Raw genomic sequence first — 23,861 nt, 5'->3', positions numbered from 1 at the left:
AACAGAACAAGTTCCTATTAATGTGTGAGCTAAACACATTTCTTAAAAGACCTATTGTCTTTTGGAGTCATTTGACCTCATCTGGCAAATTTTCCTGTTTATTTAGAAAACGGGCTAGTATTGCCAGTTTTGTCAGATGATGACTAACGTCATCACAATATAAGGGAATATTGTGCAAACAGATCAAAAAGTGCACACTTCAAAAGACTCAAGAAGGTGCTAAATTTGCTGAAAGGAAAGGAACTGAATGAGATACCAACATGCAATCCAGCTTGAAGTATTCATTTACAAAATAGATTAATTCAGTGTGAAATTGAACTTAAGATTTTATAAAATCAGCTTCTCTTCCATATTAAATATTTTATTTTCCCTGTGCTTTTTTTCTTTTTTTAAACAGTGACAGAATTGCTAGTTCCTTTGCTTGAGAGTTCAGAAAGCAGTCAGGTTTGCTTATTCTTTTTTTGCCACATGAGTCAGTAAATCCCAAGTGATTTTCCCTAAAGACTAAATCCAGTGTACATTTGATAATCAATTTATTAGATGCTAACTATAACGGCTTACATTATTCTAAAAATTGCCTCTTTTCCATCCTTTGTCTCAATTTCCTAACTCTCCTTTAGCTAGAAGAGTTGGGCAGCATCCTGGATTTTTGGAAAACTCACGGAAAGCTGAGTGTGCTGGAGGCCTGTTGCTTGTTGCTAAAGCGCTGGCATGAAAACCTGGGCTGTGTTCCTCTTGCTTCTATTCTGATGAAGCCATAGCTTCTAAGATCATAAGCAATCAAAACTCTTTAAGCCAGCTGCTGGAAACTGCCGATGTAAGGGACTGAGAAAAACATGTTAGTAGCGGGATCAGCTTTGAAGTTTCACAGCTGATGAAAATCACAGCACTGGTCAGAACGTCATTACACTGGGCTTAGGTACAACATGTTACTGCTTTAGAATAAATCTATCCCTGAAATACAGTGTTTTGCAGGGAGTGGGTAGCATTTTAATTTACCTTGCATATTATCTTGGTTGTGCTTCTCTGTGTTTCTTCTGTTTGATAGACCTCTTAACGTGAGGCGTTTGAACCCTAAAGGTTACTTCTTCATCCTTTCCTTGTCAGAGAGTATGTGGTCTCCTGCAGTTCCATATAGTCAGTGTCGCTCTGTGGTTCAAAAAATAAATTAAATGTTAAAACTTTAAACACATGGTCATGCTTAACTGGAATTTTAACATTACTGTGCATGATGTCTCTTTGATCAGCTTCCATATAATAATTACAGATTATATAAATATTGGAATTTGCAATGTAAGCTCATGGGTTTAAACATTTGAGAAAAAAATGGATGGTACCACAATATTCAGGGAAATGTTTAGGAGGCACAAAGCCATTTCTTTTTCAAAAGTATCATACTGGCTATGTAGCGATCCTATACATCCAGCCACTAGTTTCACAGTACTAGTTTGCTACATAATAATCCAGTTGCTAGAGGTGGGAGTGTATTAGCATTCCAGCCTTATATGTGTACGTGCTTTTCATTTTTCTTTACACGAAGTTCTAGGTTCTTAGTTAGGGAGGAAAGTGTAGAGAAAGGCATCTTAAACACATAATGCACAGAATCAAAGACAAGGGACATCCTTGCCTCCGCAGCCCCTTTACATACGGTTTGGTGAAAGACAACCCTTAAGACCATCTTTGGTAATTTTGATGGTCAATATTGGGAACCCAGACATGTGTCTTTTGAGAGACAGACAGCCAGACTGTTCTGGAAGCAGAGCAGCATGTATGTGGGAGGACCAAATGCCACCTTTGCAGGGTGATATGATAGCTCCTATTCTGAGCAAGTACCCAGCTCCTCCTGTGCGTTAGCCTGTGGAGGATCAGCTGGGTGGCACAGCATAGGGACTCCTCAGTTGCAGATGTAAAAAGTAAGAGAGATCAAAGAAGAAAAATAAAATGAAGGGTGCTTGCTCTTTTTCGGTGTCTCCTATAACCATCCAAATCCCTCATCTTGAAATGGTTTACTATCTTGTCTTTGATTAAGTCCTTTCTTTAGATTTCTATCTTAGTTTTATCTTTGGCCTGCACTGCTTTTGAAGTTTCAGCTGAGTTCTTGAATACAAAGCTAGCAAGCAGCTCTATTTCAACAGAGAGTTGTATCATTGAAAAGTTTAATAGATCACTTTTGTCCTCAGGGAAAAGTTATGAAACACTATCTTGATTGGAGGCAAAGATCCCAGAGAGTAAATTACCAGATTAAGAGTTTACTTTTTTGCATTGGGTTAGCCTTACATTAATGCTAGAATGAATGCTAACAGAAGTTCTCAAAAAAAAAATTGCTTTTTGAGGATTATTTGTGAAAGAAGGTGAAATGCAATAGCTGTGAGCCTCCATATGAATCTGATACTTCCTATTAAAAAAAAAATAACAAATCACTTACTTAACTATAACTATCTTGAAAGTGCATCTATATAGGATTGGATGTATAAGCAGACTAGCTCCTAATCATGGAAACAAATGTTCTAGGTTGATACAGAGGAGAACCAGAAGTATATTTCCTGTTGCATTTGTCCTGTTCTACCGTAAGAGCAGTGGTTTTGGTGGCTCTACTGGGCTTTATTTTTCTGTAGGAGAGGTTTGATCTGGATTGTTTTAGTATGGAAAGATACAGGAGCTCTAGTGTGGCAAAGGATTAAATGATACAGTTGAAAGTTGTTATACTTCATGATGTTCAGATTACCCTGCTGCTACTTAAAAGTCAAGCTTGCAAAGAGCTATCATAGAGGGTGAATTGCTTCTTACTGTATTGGATGTCATTTTAATGACTGAGATAGCAGTGACCAAGCAGTTTGGAAAGCTGACCCTCATGTCGTGGAGACAAGTTTAAAAGCTGTGTAACCTTCTAGTGTTTATCTTCTAGTGTGCTAGTGTTATCTTTCTGCTTTGACAAGAGCACAATTTTTAGCAGTAATAAATGTAAATCCTTCTCTGACCACAGAAACTCATTCTGCAAACCAAGGATCCAGCTGGATCGTTCCCTTCTCTGTTCACCCAGGGAGTTTCCCCATAGAGAGTTAGCAGGTAAATTTATTAAGTCTTGAATCAGGCTTCAGAGAGGAATTAAGTGTTCTTTAGTTACCTTCTTGCCAAGAGAGATAAGCCTGTTTTACAACAGTGATCATTTAATAAATGGGAAAAAAACTATTTTTTGTCTTAGCCAGGTTACTGAGCCTGCAGACCAGCAGTAAGTATTGCTGACTCCATGAAGGCAAACCTGGCACATGGATGGGGACCACTGAAGCCTCAGATGCTGCTGCCATGGCACATTCTACTGTGGAATGTTATTAATACTTTGATTTACACAATCTGCACTCCTTTTAAATAATAATTTTTATTTAAAAAAATAGTCTGAAATTAGAAAAGAAACTGATACAAGACTGGAAAATTAATCTTGGGAAATGGATGCTTTTACTCTGCATCAGATGAGATGCCAAAGCATGGTGTTTTGTTTTTGCCTAATTATGTATCAAGGCTGTTCCGAAGTTAAAATACAAAAGATGTTTCTCACCATTTTATTCAGAAAGGGAGACTATAAAGCACAGGGATTATGCCTCAATAAATGTTACTTTTTAGATTTTCTGCATGTGAATCTGAAATAAGAGAAGCCAAATAGCATCTCATGAAAAATAATAGAGGTAATCTTGCAGAATAATGGGAAATTATGACAAATTTGAATGAAAGTTCCTCTTCTGCAGATAGACAGAAGGAAAGGAGAAAGGAGAAAAGTTGGCAGAACTTCTATTTTTTATTTGTATATATAGAGGCAGAGAACTTGTCTAATTCAGAACTACTGCCATTGCTATCGAGTGTCTTGAGCTAGAGAAGCACAGCCCAACCTCTGGAGAAAATTTGGAAGTAGTCGAAAAAGGCCGCTTCTTCCCTGCAAGCCAAAAACAGAGGGCAATAAAAGAAATTTTACATGCCTCTGGACCCATCAGTGGCAATTATTTGTTTAAAGAAACAAATTACAGTTTTGAATTTCTTGCAATAAAATGTTTGTGGCTTTGCTGAAGGGCAGGTTGAATATATGGTATAAATAGTTTAATTTTTTTAAACAGAAGGGTTTATCAAAAGTTTCACGAAACTTGCAGGCTTGAAATAATTTCTGTATTGTGTTAACTGTTGGTGGCTTTCTGAATTCTGATATTTTACTTTGAAATAGATGCTACCCTGTGTGGGTGCAAAACATCACTTGCAGATTAAGAATAGAAGAGACGTCAATTCTCTACTTCATTACTGTGGTAGCTGAAATGTGATCCATTGCATCTAGTACATGTTTAAAGCTTCCAAGGTGGGTCCTCAGGCTGCTCTGTTCCTTTCAAACATTTAACACACAGACCTGCATCTCTTCTGCTTCCGTTTACACCACAAAAAGAATAAATAATCTTTAAAGATTACCTAGTGTGTACTTTGCAGTACAGGTTCTGCAGATTTTTGTCAAGGGAACAAACCAAGTAAAGCTATTAAACAGTGATGTTTCATATTCCACTTCCAAGGTGCCTTTACAAGTCTCTTCATCTCACCTCACTTCTGTTGTGCTCCTTGCCACCCCTGCCCCCCTTAGTAAAGGGGGAAGTGCTTTAGGACAAGGCAAGAGGGGGAAATACTACAATTCGGATTTTGAACTTTTTTGCCCATCAATACCAAATGTTTCAGTAATGACCCAAGCTAACAAGAAAGATAACAAACAAGTTAGCTAATAATAATGTGAGCTTTCGTCATCCACAAGAAACACAGATACAGCGCATAGGGTCTCATTGCAGTTAGGCTGACATAGTTGCGACATATGTGTTCTGCCAGAAACATCTTTAAAACAAACCTTTAGATGATACAAGCGTTCACACACACAAATGCTGAAGTCCTTTGCACTAGCATCATAAACATGCAGTTGTTTTCTAGATCACCTTTATAGTCAGATCTCATTACTACATTGGCTAGTGGTGTAGATTCTAAAACTAATTATTTGTGGTATGTTATCGAGTGGAGTTTGTGCCATGGGTGCAGGCTGGTGGGAATTAATTTTCACTGGGCTCTGTCAGCTTAAGCACGTGACTCGCACTAGGAGCAAGCATGGAATGGAACAAGTGATACAGAGGGAAATTAGCATCATTGTACAATTCATTTCTTAAGTAAGAGGTGACTGTGTTGCTTCTCAGCTTCCTTAAATTAAATATGCTAAATTTACTGAAGAATCAATTTATGTGTTAATTCTTGTTGTTTAAAGACAGTATTCTCATGCATGTATTCTCAAAGGTAGGGGCCTCAGAAAAAAAGAACTTCTCAACAAAACCCTGGCAAAGCCAGTGTTTATTGTGTCCTCTCTAAAAGCTTTGTAACCTTTCCTGGCATGTTCCCCTACTCCTGTCCCCTGCGTTACATTCCTCAAAAAGAAGTGATTACATCGTTCCCCATGCTAACTGGTCACTGGTTCTTGCTGAAGTTGTCTACAGAAATGACACATCTGGGTAGGAGCAGCCATGCACTGGAGCAGAAAAGTTAGTGTTGGGGAGCCATTATGTGCATTAGATCTCTTTTTGCAGCCTGCTTCAGACCGGCCTGCCTGGTCCATTAGCCTCAATGTCTGTTAGCAGTAAGAGTGCATCAAGTCTTCCAGTTCAGCTTCACCCAAAAGAAGTCCAATTTGTACACTCCAAGATTTCTCTGAAATTTAAATTGAAGCATTGTAAATAGGGACTGGCAAAGTTGCTTCAAAAGCATGCCCATGAGCCAAGCTAAAACACTGATGTAAATGCAAACCAAATGCTTCTGCAGAAAAAAACCCACAAAGATTTGCTTTCAGAGTGAAATACTTTATGGTCTTAATATAGCAGAGCATTTAAATATTGTTCCATTGCTTCAAGGAGATCACGTGTGGGCACGTGCCCTGGTGTGACTGGTGATGGCCTCTGATAAGAAACTTGCTTGAGATAAGAAAGAGGATTTGATGGCAATTCACTTGAACTGGTGGTTACTGTTTGACTAGCTGATGATTAAGGGAGAATCATTTACAGTAATTCACAAGATGCAGCACTCTAATTCTGCTACTGGCATGCCAGTGATCTTAGCAGCCACTAAAGGAGCAAAATAACTTGAGTTGCCCAAAGAAGGAGTTTGGTTTTTTGCGAAATGATTAAAACAAAAAAATTCCAAAAGCTCTGAGATTTTCTACGTTTTCTCTGCATCAAAACGCTGCATTTCAAAACTCTGCTAAAACTGAGAGACCATGGATATATTGTTTAGAAATATAAATGTATTTGACTTTGGCTGGTTTTGGTTTTGTTGTTTTTTTTTTAAGGGAGAGAGGGGTAACTACTGCAGACCTGAAACAATTTTAAATGTTCTAATTGGCGTGGTGTGCTACAGCTCTCTAGAGCTTCTTTCTGTGTCAGAGTCACAGCATATTACAATTCTATATTGTGTAAATACAGCAATGTGCATTTAAAATTATCATCACACCTGGTGGAGATGCTCCTCATCCTGAACACATCAGATGAGCAGTTCTCATGCAGTGGCAGCATAAGCCTGGTATGGGGTCTGTCCTCCCAAGTTAGTCACATATGCTTTACTAGCTGATATCATGCATGAATTAAGAAATTGTTTGCTATGTGTATAAATGAGCTTGAATTCCAGTTTGACATATTAATGCATTGGTGGGACATGGTAATAGATTCTGTTGTGGCTTTTTATGGCTTTATGAACTCTACTAATGTTTTTCTGTAATTGAGAAATCTTGATTGAAAGCCCTTAAACTACAGGAGGATGTTTTTATAGCTATGATTATTTTATTTGGTTGATTTTGTCAAATTTGTTGGGAGTAGAGAGTTCAGTAATAGTTTTAGACTAGATTGTGTCATTTTGTTCTGTCGTTTCACCCAAGCTATTAATATGATGCAGTGAGGTACTGAAACATACTGAAATCTGGTTTTAGTAATAGGGAAAAGGTACCGGGAAGGATTAAATGTGTTTGTACTTGCTGGCTAGCCCCCAGGATGTATACTCATAGCTGTGGGCTCTGATTCACAAAGATGTAATCTGTAGCTGTGTTTCAGTAGCAGCTAGCCCATATACCTTTGTGTCTTGATTCTGAGTGGTCTTTGGATTTCATTGCAGGTTGGGAATGGAGATCCTTTTAAAAATGAGACTGAGTGGACTTGAAGATGATGGGAAGTTTTTAATTCAGCTCAAATAGTTTCTTAGTTATTACACTATATTTTGTATGACACACCTTGAATTGAGATATTCATAATGTGCTTCATGGCTGTTGTTTCTTCTTTAAAATACAGGATCTGGTGACTGCACACTGTATGGTTTGCTCTGTGTAGGCTCCCTGGCTCTGGCCTAAGAAGCGAGGATGGGATTTTTTGTTTTATTCCTTTAGAGCCAATGCTTAGCCAGAGGCAGACAACCAAAGCAGTTTTAATTAGAGGAAGTCCTTACTGCCTCCAGTTTTTCATTTGTGTATTATTACATTAACAAAAAAATAAAGCTGTGATGCTAAGAAAAGGGAGGCACAGGAATCAGAGTCCCCGTTCTGGCATCCTGGTGTACTCTCAGACTGCACCACTTCAGCTCACGCTCTGCAACCATGCAGACTGGAAGTTGTCTGTGTGTACCGGTTTCAGCAAAGACATGTCTGTGATTAACCCTGATCAAACTCAAGGCATTGTGAAGTGAAGTATATTACAAATAGTGACAGAAATTCCCATGGCATGCAAATCAGAAATTCTGTTAAGTTCGAGGTTTCATAGACTGTACTGATGGTCTTTGATCCTTAATTCTTTTTTTGAATGACTAAACCTCAAATATCATCTGTCACATCATGCTTTAAATACAAATATAGGCAGAAGTTACTGTATAAAACCTTTCAAATATTGCAACCATGGAATGTAGTAAAGTAATTTACAAAGATCTTATTGGCCTAGATGTTAGCAGTGGTATCAGTGTTGGTCTAATGCTATGCTATAGATGCTCTAAGTAAAAACAGAGGATAGTATTACCAATGTCTTGGTTAACCTGGGAATTTGGAGTCTGCTTGTTGACTCTATGAAAATATCATGGTGTATGAAAAACCCTGTGGACAATTAAGTCTTACATTTATGACACACATTGGTTTTGCCTTTTTGAGGACTCTCAGTTAGAAGGTTTCTTTACCTTCCTTTCAGAAAAGACGACGGCGGATTGACCGAAGCATGATTGGGGAGCCAACAAACTTTGTTCACACAGCTCATGTAGGATCAGGAGACCTGTTCAGTGGAATGAATTCGGTAAGCATGAGCAGACGAAGAGTATTTCATCTTGGAATACAGGAACACTGTGTATGTATATCATGGCTGAAGCAAAGAGTCAACTCTAAGAAAGAATCTGCATAAAACTGAAGACCAACGTACTAGTGTCTTATTTCCAAGTACTAAACATTTGTATTCAGGATTATGGTATACCATTTTTAAAATTCCTGTGTTTATTGACAATACATAGTAGATGCTGTATAAATTGTACAGGGTATGAATAGAATACTTTTAAAAAATTCATTCTGATGGCATGTATGAACGAAAATAGAGGTATATTTTAAAATATACTAGAGTATTTCAGAGAAAACTTTTAAAAGTATCTTATAATTGACTAGATTTCTCACCTTAAAATCTTTTAAGCTGCTTTAAGTATAGTTCACGTAAAACTCTAACTTGCCTTGCTCTATGGTGCACACAAATATTTTTGGATATCCTTGTTGAGGTTTTTCTGTCTTCTGTAGCCATATTTGCAGGGTGAATTATTTCCAGGGCAAGCAGTGATGTCACAGGCAAGGTTTTGTGGCTTCCTGTAGATGACAGGAGCAATAAATATTTTTGTCTCTCTGAAAGTAAAAAACAGAGGCTAAGATAGATACTGAAAATTGGCTTATGAAGATAGATTTCTTTTGTACAACTTTGCATTTATGCACAATGTCAATCTGTGTTTAAGGTCAACACTACGCAACCTAGAAAAGGGTTTTATGTAGGTAATGATGAAAAATACTTAATGACCTTAACAATCCTCTTTAAAGGAAAAAAAAATGTTTTGAGATGAAAGTGATGAGAAATAACTTATTGACAAAGGAGAAGAAATAATTCTGTCAGAGGTATCAGAGTACAGAGCAGAGCTGTAAAGGAAGGAGATAATTTTAATGTAGTCAGGTGAGGTCATTTGTAGTTTCAACTAGTTTACAGCTTATTGAAATCAGACAAAAACTTTTTAAACTCAGTACATGTTGAGGATGGGCAAAGCTAGAAAATCTGACATGACAAACAATATGATACGTTTTCCCAGAAACAACATGATAGATTGGAAGTGACATCTACTAAAACCTGTGTAAGCAAGTTAAGTGGGCAAACACAACTTCAGCTTGATAAAATTGAGTTAAAGCCAATTACTTATTTAATGCAATATATTACATTAATATTTAAAGCCATTATAAACTGAAACAATAAAGTAATAATAAAATGAGTTTTCTTTTTATTTCTGGGGTTTTTTTTGTTTGTGTAAAGTGTGGCTTTTTGCTTTTTAAATGTTTGTTGTCCTTCCTGTGAGAACCTTCCTCATTCTCACAGCTGAGCTGCCTCTTGAGGTTTGTGGTGATTGCCTCACGCTTGCCTCTTTAACCTCAGACTTTACCCCTGCTTGACATCACCTTTGATGTGCATAATATCCAGTTTATCTCTGGATAGTATATAATCATTATTGTCCCTCTATATAGACTTTTTGATTTTGAATGCTCATAAATGGCTGTCTCTTTCTCTCACTTTTTTTTTTTTTTTATTTGGATAATGTGCTGCATCATTGGCCAGAGTGATTTTTCTGATCCCAGATAGAAAGGATCTATATGCAAAAAATAACCATTTCTCTCTCCCCCTGTCTTCAGAAGCAAAAATCTCTACTTTTTCACACTGCTTATTTTCCTCTTTCTTCTGTGGTGACTTACTGGGGTAATATTGTATCCAGTCTCCTTGTTAATTCCTCACAGTGTAAACTCCAAGATAACAGTGTTTAAATTCCAGATGTATTTCTGGGGCGTAATTTCCTTTATAGTGTGGATATAATACTCCATCATGAACCTCCTTGTCTCTTTTCTCTTTTGAATACTTTAGGAAGACCTCCTGCATTTTCCTTAGCGTTTCCCATATAAGTTTGAATCTTCATCCACTGTCTGATCTGTGCCTATTTTCATCAGCATTGTTCTTCACTACATGTCCTTATGATTCTGAGGACAGTAGTTTTGACTACTGAAATATTTTGCTTTTTGTTTGCCTCCTGTAGAGCACCTTGCTCCTTTTTTTAAAGGTACGCTTAAACAGTAGAAGCCCTTTGTGCACTATTTCTTTCTCATTCCCATCACTTTCTTTCTTATTTTACCTTCATATTCCATGGAGAAATTTCACTTTCTTCTTCTGCTTCATATTCCTCAGTTTAGCCTTCGATTTAATTTATTCTGTCCTTTTCTTAGTTTTCCCTTGTTTTCTTTCTCAAGGGACCATCTGTGCTATATCCTAGTTTTGAAAGGGAGGGAAAGAAAAAAAAGAAAGGAGGAAATTAATGAGATAGATAAGTAGCACAACAGATTGTGTGATCATTAATTGGTGGAATCTCTTCCCCTTCCAAAATCTTTAAATACTTATTCTATCTAAATTAGACATAGGAGAGAAGAACCTTGCTGTTATGTATGATCAAAGGAAGGCAATGTCATATTTTAGAAAGAAAAAAAATAATTTAATGGTGCTTGTTCTTGCAGCTCACACTGTCTCAAAAGGACAATGCTTCACAAAGAATACCACCTTATAATCGCACAGTTGTTAGACCTGCAATTTGCTCGGTGTTCTTAACATCGTATATCTCCTATATAAGTTTTCATATACAAAATAGCTACTGAACTGGTAAAGCAGTCAAGTTTAATTTGCTGCATTCTCTTTGCTTCAGGTGTAACAGCCTCTGCATTTTAGATTGATATTTCCTTACCCACTAATACAAACATCTATGTGTGTAACTCAAGCACCAGAGAAATTATTCTAACCTTTAAAAGAAGTGCTCATAAAAATTTACACTGTAGCCTGGCAATTTGTGTTGATTTGCTGTTCTTCAGAATTTTAAAGTAATGTAGGCAAGTTGTCAGGCTGGCAGGTGACATGGCCTGGAGATGTTTTTCTAGCTCTTTTTCACTAGAGGCAGGCTTCATTCAGTTGAAATTAATGCCATCCTCAAGTCATTCTTGTGAATACATTTACATGTAGACTGATTATTTTCTGAGAGAAAAAAAGATTAAATTCAAACTCCTTTTATTCCAAAGAGCAACAGAAGATGCTTGGTGAAGAAAACTATGAGCTCAGTGAAATGCAAAAGTTCTTAAACACCACTGCATGAATGTGGTTGCATTTCTCCACACTTCCTTACTGACTTTGTAGTCTCTGATGTCAGCCCCCCTACAGCATTGGCTCTGACCACTTTTCCGTGAAGAAAAATGTAACTATAACATTGCTTTGCTGCAGCTGTATTACTTATTTGAGCAAGGTGCCAAGGTAGTAAATGGCTTTACATTACACTGCTTAAATACATAAAAATAAGGTCTTATGTGCAGCACTGCAACATGCCATACTATTGAAGATGAAGATCCTAAATCGAGCTCTCATTTCACATGGGTTTGAGAAACTCTGTAAGAAGGAGTTATGCTGATTTTGTGTGTGTGCATGTGTTTTGCTTTACTGTGGAAAAGAATATATTTATTTTTTCTTTTTAACAGGGAAAATACTGTGCAATCTACTTGAAAATATTTCTCCAGTGCTGTTTTAATACAGCTTTCTAGTGATGTTTTAAGGTCTCCATGAAGGAACATACCTGTACTAATTGCAAGCAGTGCCCTGCAGGCATAGACTTTACTGCAAGTTCAGTTTCAGAAGCTGTAGCCTTGAATGACTGTGTTATTTTGTACTCATTGTGTACTTGTTATTTATGCTCTGGGGTGCAGAGAGAAAAAGGCCAGACCTTTGAGGTTGGAGTTGTCTTCCTGCAGGCGCTTGGAGATTATTATTTTGACTCATGCAACACAAGCAGGAAAGAACTATGGGTTCCCTTCCTTTTTGTCGATAAAGGCAATGAAAGCCATAGAGGGATGTGCATGTCTTGGGGGTGGGGAGGGATGATGTCCTTTACGTATTTATTTGCACCATGCTAAAAATACCTTCAAGTAAGTTGCTTTCAGGGATGTTGATAGATTAAGTATGATTTAAATAGTAATGGCCCTGCCATTGAAAAGAATAGTAGCAATTAAGGAAAGCAGTGTATGCTGTTACATAAATAGATAAATAAAAAACCTTCCACAAACCAAAAGCTTGTTTTTGGTTTAGAGAGTCCTTTTTTAATCATGTGAAGTTAGCCATTCAGTGCAGATACTATCCAGATATTTTGTAAGTTGTCTATTATATTTTTAACATATCCACTTCTGGTTTATCATACTTGGCAAAGAACACTTTTCATATAATAAGATAAATTATAGGAGTGGAGTGGGATACCAGTAAGAAATTCGATCAATTTTTTCTCAAGTAATCAAGCGGGTCAGTAAAAGCCTGAATCAGCTAGTTTTCTTCAGGAGAGAGGAAGAACTTCTGCCTCAGCACTAGTTCTTCCATCTCACTTGTTCAGCTGCCTGCAGAAGTAAAAATTTAATCAAACCTACACTGCAGATGTCCTCATGCAAAAGTAATGTAGCTTTAATGGTACAGGAGCACTTCAGAACCAAACCTAAACAATAAACGCTATCAGAAGCATTTGGTGCCATTCTCACTTTCTCTTCCTCCCTTTCCGTTTTGTCTTCAGGTCAGCTCAATTCAGAATCAAATGCAGTCCAAGGGAGGCTATGGAGGTGGCATGTCTGCAAATGTTCAGATGCAGCTTGTAGATACAAAGGCAGGATAGCCTTCGGGAAACCCTTCCAGTAAGTACTGCGTGCTGCTTTTTAGGTACTGTTAGAGTAGTAGGAAAATAAATCGTACTACTTTGTAATTAGCTCCCTATAAATAGCTGTGTCTTTATGATGCCCAATTTTAAAATGCATTTCTGAGTAAAAAATTCAATATCATGTAGAGATGTTCATTTTTTTGCCCAATGAACAAGAGATTGTCCTGACTGCATCAGTCTGTTTGTATGTTTTATACCTAAGACAATAACGTAGGCAAATCTTTGCAAGTAAAGTTAGTTATGTAATAAATTTCAGAAGAATTTTTTTATATGATTAGTATACCATTTTTGCAACAGTTCTATCCGTTTAATATGTGTGGTGTTAATTAATAGCAATGTTACAGTAGTAAAACGGTCACTCAGAATGTTCAGACTCTGTTTACTGTGTTTTCTGTCTTCCAGGTTTATGTGAGTTCCAGTATCTTCTTCCCTGTGTCCCCTCTTTTGCCTTGGTGACTGCTTTCTGTGCTTATGACAAGAGAAGTGATGGCTCATTGTTCACCCTTTGTGATTACTCCAGTGAAGATTTGCTGTTCTGCTCTGATGATGCCATTTATCAGATTGGTCCGACCGTGCCTTTTGGTGGCATGCACACATTGGCCTCTACCAGTATCATGGACATAGAGCTATTTAGGATCGGTTTTAGCTTTTTGTTTGCCTTAAGGCAAGTTAAAGCACCAACCTTATATTCCCTCATCCCTCAGAAATATTAATGCACAACATTTGGTTGCTTTTTAGTCTTTAAATCTTTTCTTCACTCAAGTAATTTAGAAACGAGTGAGTTTCCATTAACGTCTTCAGTCATCTCTTGTTCATACCCATCTTTGAAAGGTCTGGGACCTGCAAGCACAAATGATTATTTCATACAAAATCAGCAGAGTAGATGACTGCATGCTTTGTCAAGTTGCTTTGTATGGTGGCCTGCTTGGTGCTAGGAGAAAAAAAAAACTTGCCTACTGCAGACTGGTGAGAAACTTTGCTGTGGTACCAAGTCATGCCTGTTCCTGAAAAAGGACTTGTAACTTAGCTGCTTCAGAGTTATGTCTTTATTTTAGTTTTTATCCAGCTGGCCTTGAAATAATAAAGAGAGAGCTTGCGTTCATGAGGCATTTGTTGTAAATGTTCGGTATATTTATTTTGAAAGAGCTGATCTGAAGGCTGTAAATCAGTGTAGTACCGTATCTAAGTGTGGAAACACTTTAGTCTATTTAAAAAGAAAAGAAAAGCATCGTGTTTGGCTGCTCTTTTTTCTTTTTACCATTTTTCTTAATTCTGGGCTGTATGTTCGTTTCCAGCAACAGCATGTCAGACTGCCTGCAATATTAGCTGAAAAGTTTAGTAGACCTCTCTAAGTAGTTGGCAGTTTCTGTGTACTAAATGTTTAGGGGCCATGGAAGTTGCTGAGAGCAACATACTAACCTGGCAGAACAGATGCCAATTAAAACAACATACAGGGTGACTTTTTACTAAGTCAGTAAAACGCCTTTTGCTCAGGTTCCAAAGCATGTTTCTTTCACATGTTGTGAAATTGTATTTTAATATTGCACTGTTTTCAGATTATTGCTGTAGATTGTCCCTTTTTTTCCTCCTTGTTGGTGGTTTGAGCGAAGTCAATGATTGAGTCCTGGTTGAGTTAAATTTTTATGTGGTTGAAAAAACCCACCCAAACAAATAAAGCATAACTGAGCCTAGTCAAATCCATTTTTATACACATACACGCATGTATTCATAAATACAGATTGCCGTCATAAATGATTCTTTATTCTTTTTCCATCCTTTCCCTGATTTCACTTTGCAACAGCTGTCAGGTTGATTTAAACATGTATAAACCTACCAACTCTGCTCTCACAGTTTGCAAAGAACTTACAAAATGCAGGGCCATGGAGGTAGTTTGCCTTCTCTCAGTTTTCCTCCAGTGGCAGGTGTCAATTGTCTGGTTGAATAGTTTGAATTAGGTTGGATAGTCTTCACTGATAAAGGTACTGATTTGTCATGACAGAAGATCAAAATGTTCAATTGTCTGGGTGCATAAAGATGTGGCAGTGCAGTGAGTTGTTTTTTTTTTTTTTCCAGTGATCAACATGTCCAGTGCCACTTTATCAATGAGTCTTAACTACGCTTTGGTTATGAAATTATTTGAGCTTTGTCACTGGTAATAGCGGCTTAAATTTGCTTGCCAAACATATCTTGCACTTGTCAAAATGTTTTCAGCTCAATAGCCAGGAAAAAAAAATTGACATATTTTTATAACAGACATAATTTGTACATTGTGTTCATTCTTGAATAAAGTCAGTTCAGTGTTGGCTTGTAGATATTAAAAGGAAAGTATTGACTTTGATTCAATAAATGTTTTCTTTCAGTTGGTGGCCTATCCTTTTTCTTTTTCGTAACTTGCATTAGCATTAGAAAAACACTTGCAGCCTACGGACAAATTTGGGGTGTTGATAAGTAATTTGCAGGCTTGAGGGTTTTTTCATACCACTAGACCCTTTTGTTGCCAAGTGGATTAACCCATAATTTTATTGATAGTTTTGTTGCCTTGATTCAGAGTGTATACCAGGGGCTTCTGAAAGGATCTTCAAGAGAAGGTTTATCAAAAAATATATTCGAAACCTTCATATACAGGCTTGCTTTCCTTTTGACTGCAGCTGGTATGTGCGTTACTTTCTTGATCATCTTTCCAATTACTGTGGTGATCAGCAGAAGACTTAATCATACAACTAGTCATTGTAATATGCGTATCTGCATTAAATATATCTTCAAGGCACAATATTGTCTACTCCGTATTTGACTCAATTAATTTTTATATTTTACACTCTCAAAGTTAAGTCCTTGAGCACTGATTTACTACTTCAGACTTCATGCTGAATTGTTTTAAAGATGGATCATTAATTCTTTAGGTCATGGCAAGATCTTAGTTGCCATCTGAGGAAAAAGGGTGGTTCTAAAGGGTAAAGTCATGAGGTATCAATCAACTGGAGGGTTCTTTTCTTTAATTGCTGAGGTTGTAGAAGCTTAGTACTATCCATAAAGGTGTTTATTGAAGAGCAGATGTTTTCATATAACCATCTATAAAAATAAAGGGTTTTGATCTCTCAAAGAAGCAGCCAACTTGTGTACGCTTAGTCTTCAGTGTGTTTAGCTGCCTAAAACAGTTGTATGAGTCAATTCACCTGTTTTATGCCTTTTTAAAATTTTAAGTGAGAAGCTGCTGCATTAGCAACCAAGTCTCTGAACATAGTCTCGGTCCCAACTAGCACTGTACTCTGACATGATTTGATATACCAAAAACATCCCACCCTTCAGATCCAGAAAATTGTTAGGAAATCTTGCCCTGTATACATAATATCACCTTCTTACCAAGTACATGTTTCATCACAACACAGTTATTCTGATTTCTGTATTCCTTTTCTCTTTTTTTTTTTCAGCTATGTTTGTTTGTTTCCCCTGTGGTGAGGGGAAGAGTTAATGAATACAATATTGATTTTCAAAGTCTAATTTTTAAAGCTATTCCTATTTTGTGTGTATGTGTGTGAATAGGACCCCTTCCTAGAGAAAAGATAGTTACTTTTAGAGCTTTATAAGGATTCCGTAGATCTTCAGCACTTCATTGTATTTCCTGATCTCCCTCTTCTATGAAGATCTGTGTGCATGCCACTCAAAAGACTTAATGAATTTACTTTAATTTCTTTATATGCCTTAAAAAAATTAAAAAGTACTATGTCACCTTCTGAAACTACTAGGAAGCAGCATAGGGTTTACCAAAGAAAGTTTATTAGGTTTTTGTATTTGTGAAAAAAAGTCCAGTGGAAGAGGCCTCTGCTCAACATTTTCTTATTCCTTAAAAACAGCTGTTAACATGATAGAACAATGAAATCTGGACTAAATTGCATATTTAGTGGTACATTGCAATTCCGTGAGTGCAAACAGCTACATCAGGGCATAAAACACTTTCACAGTAAGACATTAAAAGCTCAGGATTTGGGATAAGAATTTGATGCTTCTTTTCTATTAAGTCTATAGAAACATGCTGGTTGCATCCACAGGCTGCAACTTCCCTATAAAACTATTCTACTAACAGAAGATGTAAAAATTATAATCAGCACAGCACTGTTTTTGAAGAAGTACACCTGCCTGAGACTGATGACACATGCAACATGTGCCGCTGGGAAGCTAAGAGATACTGGATGAGTGAATTGCCAAGCAGTGAGCAAGATTCCCCAGCATGAGACTTAATAAAAATTTGACCATTTCCTGCTGGCAAAAATCTCTGTATTAAAGTAGCAACAGGTAAATTTTAGATGGTTCTTTCAGTGTTTGCTGTTAGGTGATTAGGAGCAACCTCTGTGCATAGTTGCAATAAGCCAAAGTAACTGGAAGTTATCATGAACTTGAGCAAGTAACACTCTCTTAAGCATAAGCCATACTGAATCATCACTGTGAATGTATAGCTCTGGCTAGTTTCCTTAAAAATTGACAAAATACAGTAGAACATCCTCCTTACTCTTGATGTTCTATCTTATGAAATATTGGCAGATTTTAAAATGGCATTTTGGTGACCATATTTTAAGCTTGTGTGATGGAGAAGAATCGCATGTGCTCTTCAGTATTTCCCAAGAAGAAAAGCTATTTTCTTTCACTGTATTCATGGCATGAAGCAAAGTGCCCATAAGCGTGCACCTCATCACTTAACATTACTAAATCAGCTACAAATTATTTTAAAATGTGCACTACTCAATTAATAAATTGACAAATATTTAATTGTATTTAACATCCCAAATAATAATGATGCAGTCCTGACTGTAGATCCATATACAGTGGCTGTGATATTAAAGCGTATTGAAAATGTTGTCCTGGCTCTGCCAGTGATTAGTACAAGTACTTCTAAGGCCTATCAGTAAAACCGATTTGGACTAGTCCCATCTACTTACTCTCATAGGCCCTGTTAGCGCTGATACTGATTTGGCTGTTGGATACTGATGTATAGTACAGGTTGTGCTTTCGGCAAAATTGGTTAGTTTTAACTTGGATCAGTTTCTTAAAGCTTGTGTAGAGTAAGCATGGGAGTTAGCAGCACAGGATCAGAAATCATCTGTTATGGGGTACATTGATGTCTTAACCTGACTGTGGAAATGCATCAAGCTTTCCGAATTAAAAAACACCTGACATTCAACTTAGTGAAAATGCTTGGCTACAGCTGGGGCTGTGAATATGTCTGCTGAAAAGCTACTTCTGCTTTTTGGGATTTCTATTTTCATGCATTGGGTTCACCAGCTTTGCCCAGGTTATTCTGTTTGGTTTGGGGGCGCAGAGCATGATGAACACATTGCCAAATGGTCAACTGCATAATGACCAAGAGTCACCCAACCTCAGGCAATACAATTCATTTCTGCCATCTATGTTAAATCCATCTATGCAAGACATGACTTTCTGCTTTCACACAAGGTAACAGGAATGATGACTTCAGACTTCAAGCAGGTTTCGTATTAAGACTAGAAAACACAGAGTGCTGGTGGAGTTGGCAATAATTTGCTGAATACTGAGCTTGTTTAGCTAATGATGCAAAATGATATAACCACATTTATGAATGAGCTGTCATGCAACAGGAATATTTGTTTGTTATAACACAGCTATTTAGGTATTTGTAAGCATTTGTGGGAGCTCTTCATGGCATGGATTGTCTACAGCCAAATTTATCTTTTTTTTTTCCTAAAAAAAATTTGGTGACCTGTTTTTAGACACAAGATAGTATCAGAGGCTATTAGCAGAAAATAAAAGTAGAGTGTTATGTTTGGTTTATCAGTTCTTTCAAGTGAGGTGGATGCTTCACTTTTGGACTTCGCCTGTAGTAGAAGACACTCCTGGTATGCCATGACACACAGAGCGGAGCTGGAGATCTGGTAGGTAACACTGAAATTGGCTTACTCTGATTTTCCAATACTTCAAGAAGGTGTTGATATATGCAAGAGTTATGATAAGCTTTATCAGTCCAACAGTGTCTTTGAGGGCAGGAGATGTTTCAGCATGAAACAGTGAGCTGGCCACTATGGCTACCTGTTGTTTCATGTGTTGATGTCAGTATTCAAGTGGCACTGGTGTTGTGTCAGTGCTCTGCATGTCAGAGTCATGAGCAACTGTTTCCCAGGAATGTGCGTTCTTTCACCTGTGCTATGTCTTCAGTGCCAGGAAGAGACTGTTGGCTTTTGTTTGGTTTGGTGGTTTGTTTTTTTTTAATCTGTCACCATTACGTCAGCTTTTGTAGTTATAATTGGTTTGAAATATCTGCTAGAAAATATGAATGTATTTTGCATTTGTGCATTTTGTGGTGGGAAGCTCAGATGAATGATTCCTGTTGATGCAGCAATCGTGTGAGGAGCTCTCATGCACCATGCAGGAGCTGAGGTTTATCTTTTCCACCCGCTGGCACTCACCATGATCCCTCACCAAATGTGTGAGGTAGGCCATTACACGAGGCCAGTTCTTAAAACATCACCTCTAGGAGTAAGATCAGTATTACTTGGAACAGATTTTAAGTCCTCAGATTTCATGAAATGTGACGACACTAAGGCAATGGCTATTGTGAAACAGTTTTCCTTAAGAAATGGTCTTCACAGTACCAATAAAACAGGCAAAGAATCTTAATCCTTGGAGAAGAGTATACTTACCAGGTAGTTAATGCTAATGTACATTTAGGCACTCTGCTGCTTTTTTCACTTGTCACAATTTCACCTACTGGAGCATTAACAGTCATCTCATGTGTATGGTGTATGCATTAGGCAGCAGAGATAATGCATGGATGTGTGTGCATTGTGCAGCATTTTGGTTCATGTTCGTAAAGCAGAAAAACATTACAGAAGGTGGAAGTAAGGAATCAATAATGACAATTCAGTGAGCAGCTCTGGGTTTGGAAGGATGGAGGACTGAGGAGGGCAGATACTAATCGTGGGTGAGTGAAAAGAAAAGAGGGTAAGTGGGGGAGGAGGGTAAGCTTTGACAGGTATCCAAGCACTGTACCCAGGCCAATTCCCTGTGGTGCTCTTTTAAAAAAGGAGCTATTGGCAACAGCCACAAAAACAGAGCCCAGTGCAGAAAGGCTTGCTCATTTTTCAGTTTTAGGTAGGAGATTCAAAGCCAATTACTCTGTATGTTGCAGCAGAGATTCGGTTTCCAGCTGGCATAAGCAGAATTCATCGTAACAAGCAGCATTGGAGCAGCCCAGAGGAACAGGGCTGCATAGTGAACAGAGCTGGGAAATTAACATCTTTTTGGCAATTTTCAAAGTCTGTATTAAATGCAAATGATTTTCCTTAATGTGAACATACATAGGATGGAGCGATGGATGCTCATGCAGATCCACGTCTCAGAATTCTGTTTCCAAACCCATTTGCTGGAGCTGGATGACACCAGGATGATATTGCTGCTATAGGTCCAAGTCCCAGTTTTTCTTTTTATTGACTATAACCACCAATTTCTGTCTCCTTACATCCACTCGCAATTGCACAGATACTCTTTTCCTCAGAGACTGACAAAATGCACCCAGCCCATAATTTGGATGGGAATTAAATTGCCATGCCATGCTTTGGTTAAGACCTTCAGTCATTCTCTGAATCACTACCAGAGCACTGGAAATACATGGCAGAAGGAAACACTGCAGTTAACTCAACAGCTTTATAAACCCTAGAACTGAAAAGTTACATCAAGATGTCTGCTTACTAAACCATTTTTAAATAGGATTTTAAGCCTCTTGTAACACACTGGCATACCCCAACACTTAGAGCAATATTAAACTGTTCTGACCTACATAGATACAGTGGCCCATGCTGTCCCCAAGGTACATGCTATAATGAGACAAAATGATTTCTTCTCTAAGACCAAGTGCCTGATTGTTTCTGGGGCATGAGGCCCTTCTCAGCTGCTGTGCAGGACATCCACCCGCCTCCTGCAGAGCTTCAAATATCCACGATGCTGCAATGCATAGGCCAGGGCAGCACTGATAAGACAGACAACTCCAGCCTCACCCCAAACTGAACCAGTCATTTGCATCACATTCCTGGGCAGCTCTGCCACCTTCCTAAGTCCAAGTTCACATAGTATTGCCCTGAGTTAAGAAAACTCAAATCGGACTTTCCATGTAAGGGCACTCAGCTTAACGCTGTGCGAAGTCAAGTCCTTGTCCTCCCTGCCCCCATCTGGCAGGGTTATGCCAGCCCGGTCAGCTAAAGGAAGGGTGATTGGAGCTGGTTATTATCAATACAATAATCAATGCTATCATTGCTTGGAAAATTGTGATCAAATATGTGCAGCTGCTCATTTGGATAGCTTTCCTCAGTGGGAAAGCTGTCCACACCCATGAAGGAAAACCCTCCATGGGACTGACATGCCTTCTAAATTTAAGCTTCTCTGTAAGTAAGAAGTTTCCACAGTCCTGTCCAACAAATCATGCCATAGGACCCATAAAGGCCTCCCTTTCCCTCAGTATTAGCAATCTTTATGTTCACTTTATGAGATGTAACTGGCCTCCCTGGATGGGCAATTGCTTTACATAGCTCATGGTAAAGCCACTTTCACAGCACACTGCACTATTCCCCAGTCCACAGTCCAATTCCCTGACCATAAATAAATCTGCAAATAAGAATGGCCTTTTCTAATCAGGCCAAAAGGATCCAGAATCAGAAGACTACAAGAGTTTCAAGGATTTTACAAAGCTAAGAATACATTTGCATGGCTCAGGATTTCATTGCTTTGCTTCTTCCACTGCACAACCTTTTGCCCAAATTTCCAGTATACCACATCATCTGCATTTTTATTCCTCCACTGTTTACTACTTAAGGTTTTGGGCTTCTGAGAACTGATGTTCCTTGTTTCCCACCTGAGGTCAGTCTAAACCCTCCCATCACAGTGACATTTACATAGATTATCAGGAATATGCAGCAGAATCTAATGAATTTAAGTGAGACTTGAAATAACAAATATGGGAAAATTGCCTCTAAGCATCTCCTAGCATGCTCTTGAAGTAGCACTAGCAGTTTTCTGATATTTGGCCAGGGGCTAACATTCTCTAAAGGGTAACAGCAGTACATTTTGCTTTTGTAGCTTTGCATCAAATAATGGCCTGCCAGGCATTACCTTCACTTCAGTCAGTAATACTTAACTGAAAGGTCACTTCAGAGTTTTCTAGTGAGGCACACAACCACACAGGCTATAATAGACACTATAAATATATATATATATATATATTTTTTAAGGAATAATTATATAAATCAGTGATTTTTTTTTCCTAAACTAACTGCCCTGTCCCCTGCCTGTGTTCTGCACTCAGAAAGATAAGACTACTTCAGAAACAGCAGGATAACAAGAGAGTTCTCTACTGTTTCAAGCAATTACCACAAGGTAAGAAAAAATAAATCTTCTGAGAAAATAAAAAAAGGGTCATAGCAGCCTTGTCAAAAAGCCTCATTTGTTTTAATGAAATAATTCTTTTGATCAAAGACTACAGCAGCTAAGCCAGGATAGGAGAATTTGTCTCATCAGAGGTCACAGCGACTTACTTTTACTTCGCTGATTTGTGTCAGCAAGAGCATGTAGGGTCACCTGGGTGAGCAGAGAGAGAACCTTTCACTTCAAATTCAGTTTCAGATGAAACTTTTAGTCACTTCTATCACAAATGTTCATTTGATGGGACATAGGAACAAGATCTGTCTTCTGCCAAGCTGTTTGAGAGACAGTCCTGATACCAGCATATTGGCATGATGGCAGAAACACCGAACCACAAGAGGAAAGACTAGGGAACTTGCACTGATAGATGGGATAATTATTTTTCGTCTGGTTCCTATAAGCAACACCTTCAAGGCGAGTAGATAGGAGAGCAGAAGGGGAGCTGTTGCAGTCATGCTTGCTGTGACTGAGAGCTCTGCCCATGAGACTCCTCATGTGGCATTTTGCTCACACACTGACCCAGTACAGCTGCTCTTCACTAGAGGCAGCGGTCTCTGACTGTGCAGCCTCGCATTGTTTCACAAATACACCTTCCTTCATGAGTGTGCCTGCATGTGACCATCAAAGAGGTTTTATTACAGCACTAAGATCCCCCTTAGTTAGCCCCAATGACACAACATGTCACTCTGATGTAATACCATCTTGAGCCCCTTACTCTAAGAATAGAGGCGTCAAAAACTCATCATCTATTTTCTTTACAGATAGGGTGAATAATGGAAGAATTCTTTTGTGAACATACGACCTCATGAAAGCTGAATGCTTCGGGTCTTGCTATTTTGCTCCTGTGGTTAAATGCAAAGTGAATATTGATTTTGATTGATTATGGTTCATTAATCAGCAAGTGTGTTTGATGTTTGCATTTATGGGTTATGGGAAGCAATAGCAAAATCCCAGCCTGCCTGAAGGTGAAAGTGCACAAAAAGGTGTGTGCAGCAGGATCGGTGGTTCTATTAAATCCAGACACACAGTGTGGCTATGAAAAGTCTTTGGAGTGGTCCCACAGCTGGTCTCTGCAGGAAGGAGAACCTTTGGGGCAAACACCTAGTCCTTCTGGGCTGATGAAAACATGGCAGTGTGCAAAGCCTCAGCTGGCAGATGACTGTCAGCACCAGGACCCAAGGAAGATGGTTGGCTAGGTGGTGTGAGCTTATTGTAGCTCATGGAAAACTGATAGCTGGCTTTGAACTCTGTAACAGCCTCCTTCAGAAGGGGAAAAGGGCTGGGTTTTGGTGCAGAAGTGACTAAGTTGAATGACACAGTGATGCCTGCTGGCGAACTGAAAGATTAGCCCATTGCAGGAGCCCTTGTGCATCTCAGATTTCCTAATCAACGTGTCTCTCATC

The 23,861-nt window shown here is 38.3% G+C and overlaps 1 protein-coding gene across 2 annotated transcripts in view; it reads left to right on the top strand.

Annotated features, from left to right (window-relative positions):
* Positions 1-15,382, top strand: part of CDC42SE2 (CDC42 small effector 2) — an 85,523-nt gene extending 70,141 nt beyond the window's left edge. For both annotated transcript variants that reach the window (XM_082075893.1, XM_082075892.1), the window contains 3 exons: positions 8,208-8,309; positions 12,883-13,000; positions 13,426-15,382. In XM_082075893.1, coding sequence (XP_081932019.1) covers positions 8,208-8,309; positions 12,883-12,981 — 201 coding nt within the window. In that variant the 3' untranslated portion in view covers positions 12,982-13,000; positions 13,426-15,382. The remainder of the gene's footprint in view (positions 1-8,207; positions 8,310-12,882; positions 13,001-13,425) is intronic.
* The last annotated feature ends 8,479 nt before the right edge of the window (positions 15,383-23,861 follow it).

Source organism: Streptopelia decaocto (genome assembly GCF_964273445.1).
Source record: "Streptopelia decaocto genome assembly, chromosome: Z".
Classification (NCBI taxonomy): domain Eukaryota; kingdom Metazoa; phylum Chordata; class Aves; order Columbiformes; family Columbidae; genus Streptopelia; species Streptopelia decaocto.
This window is presented reverse-complemented; position numbering and strand designations above follow the sequence as displayed.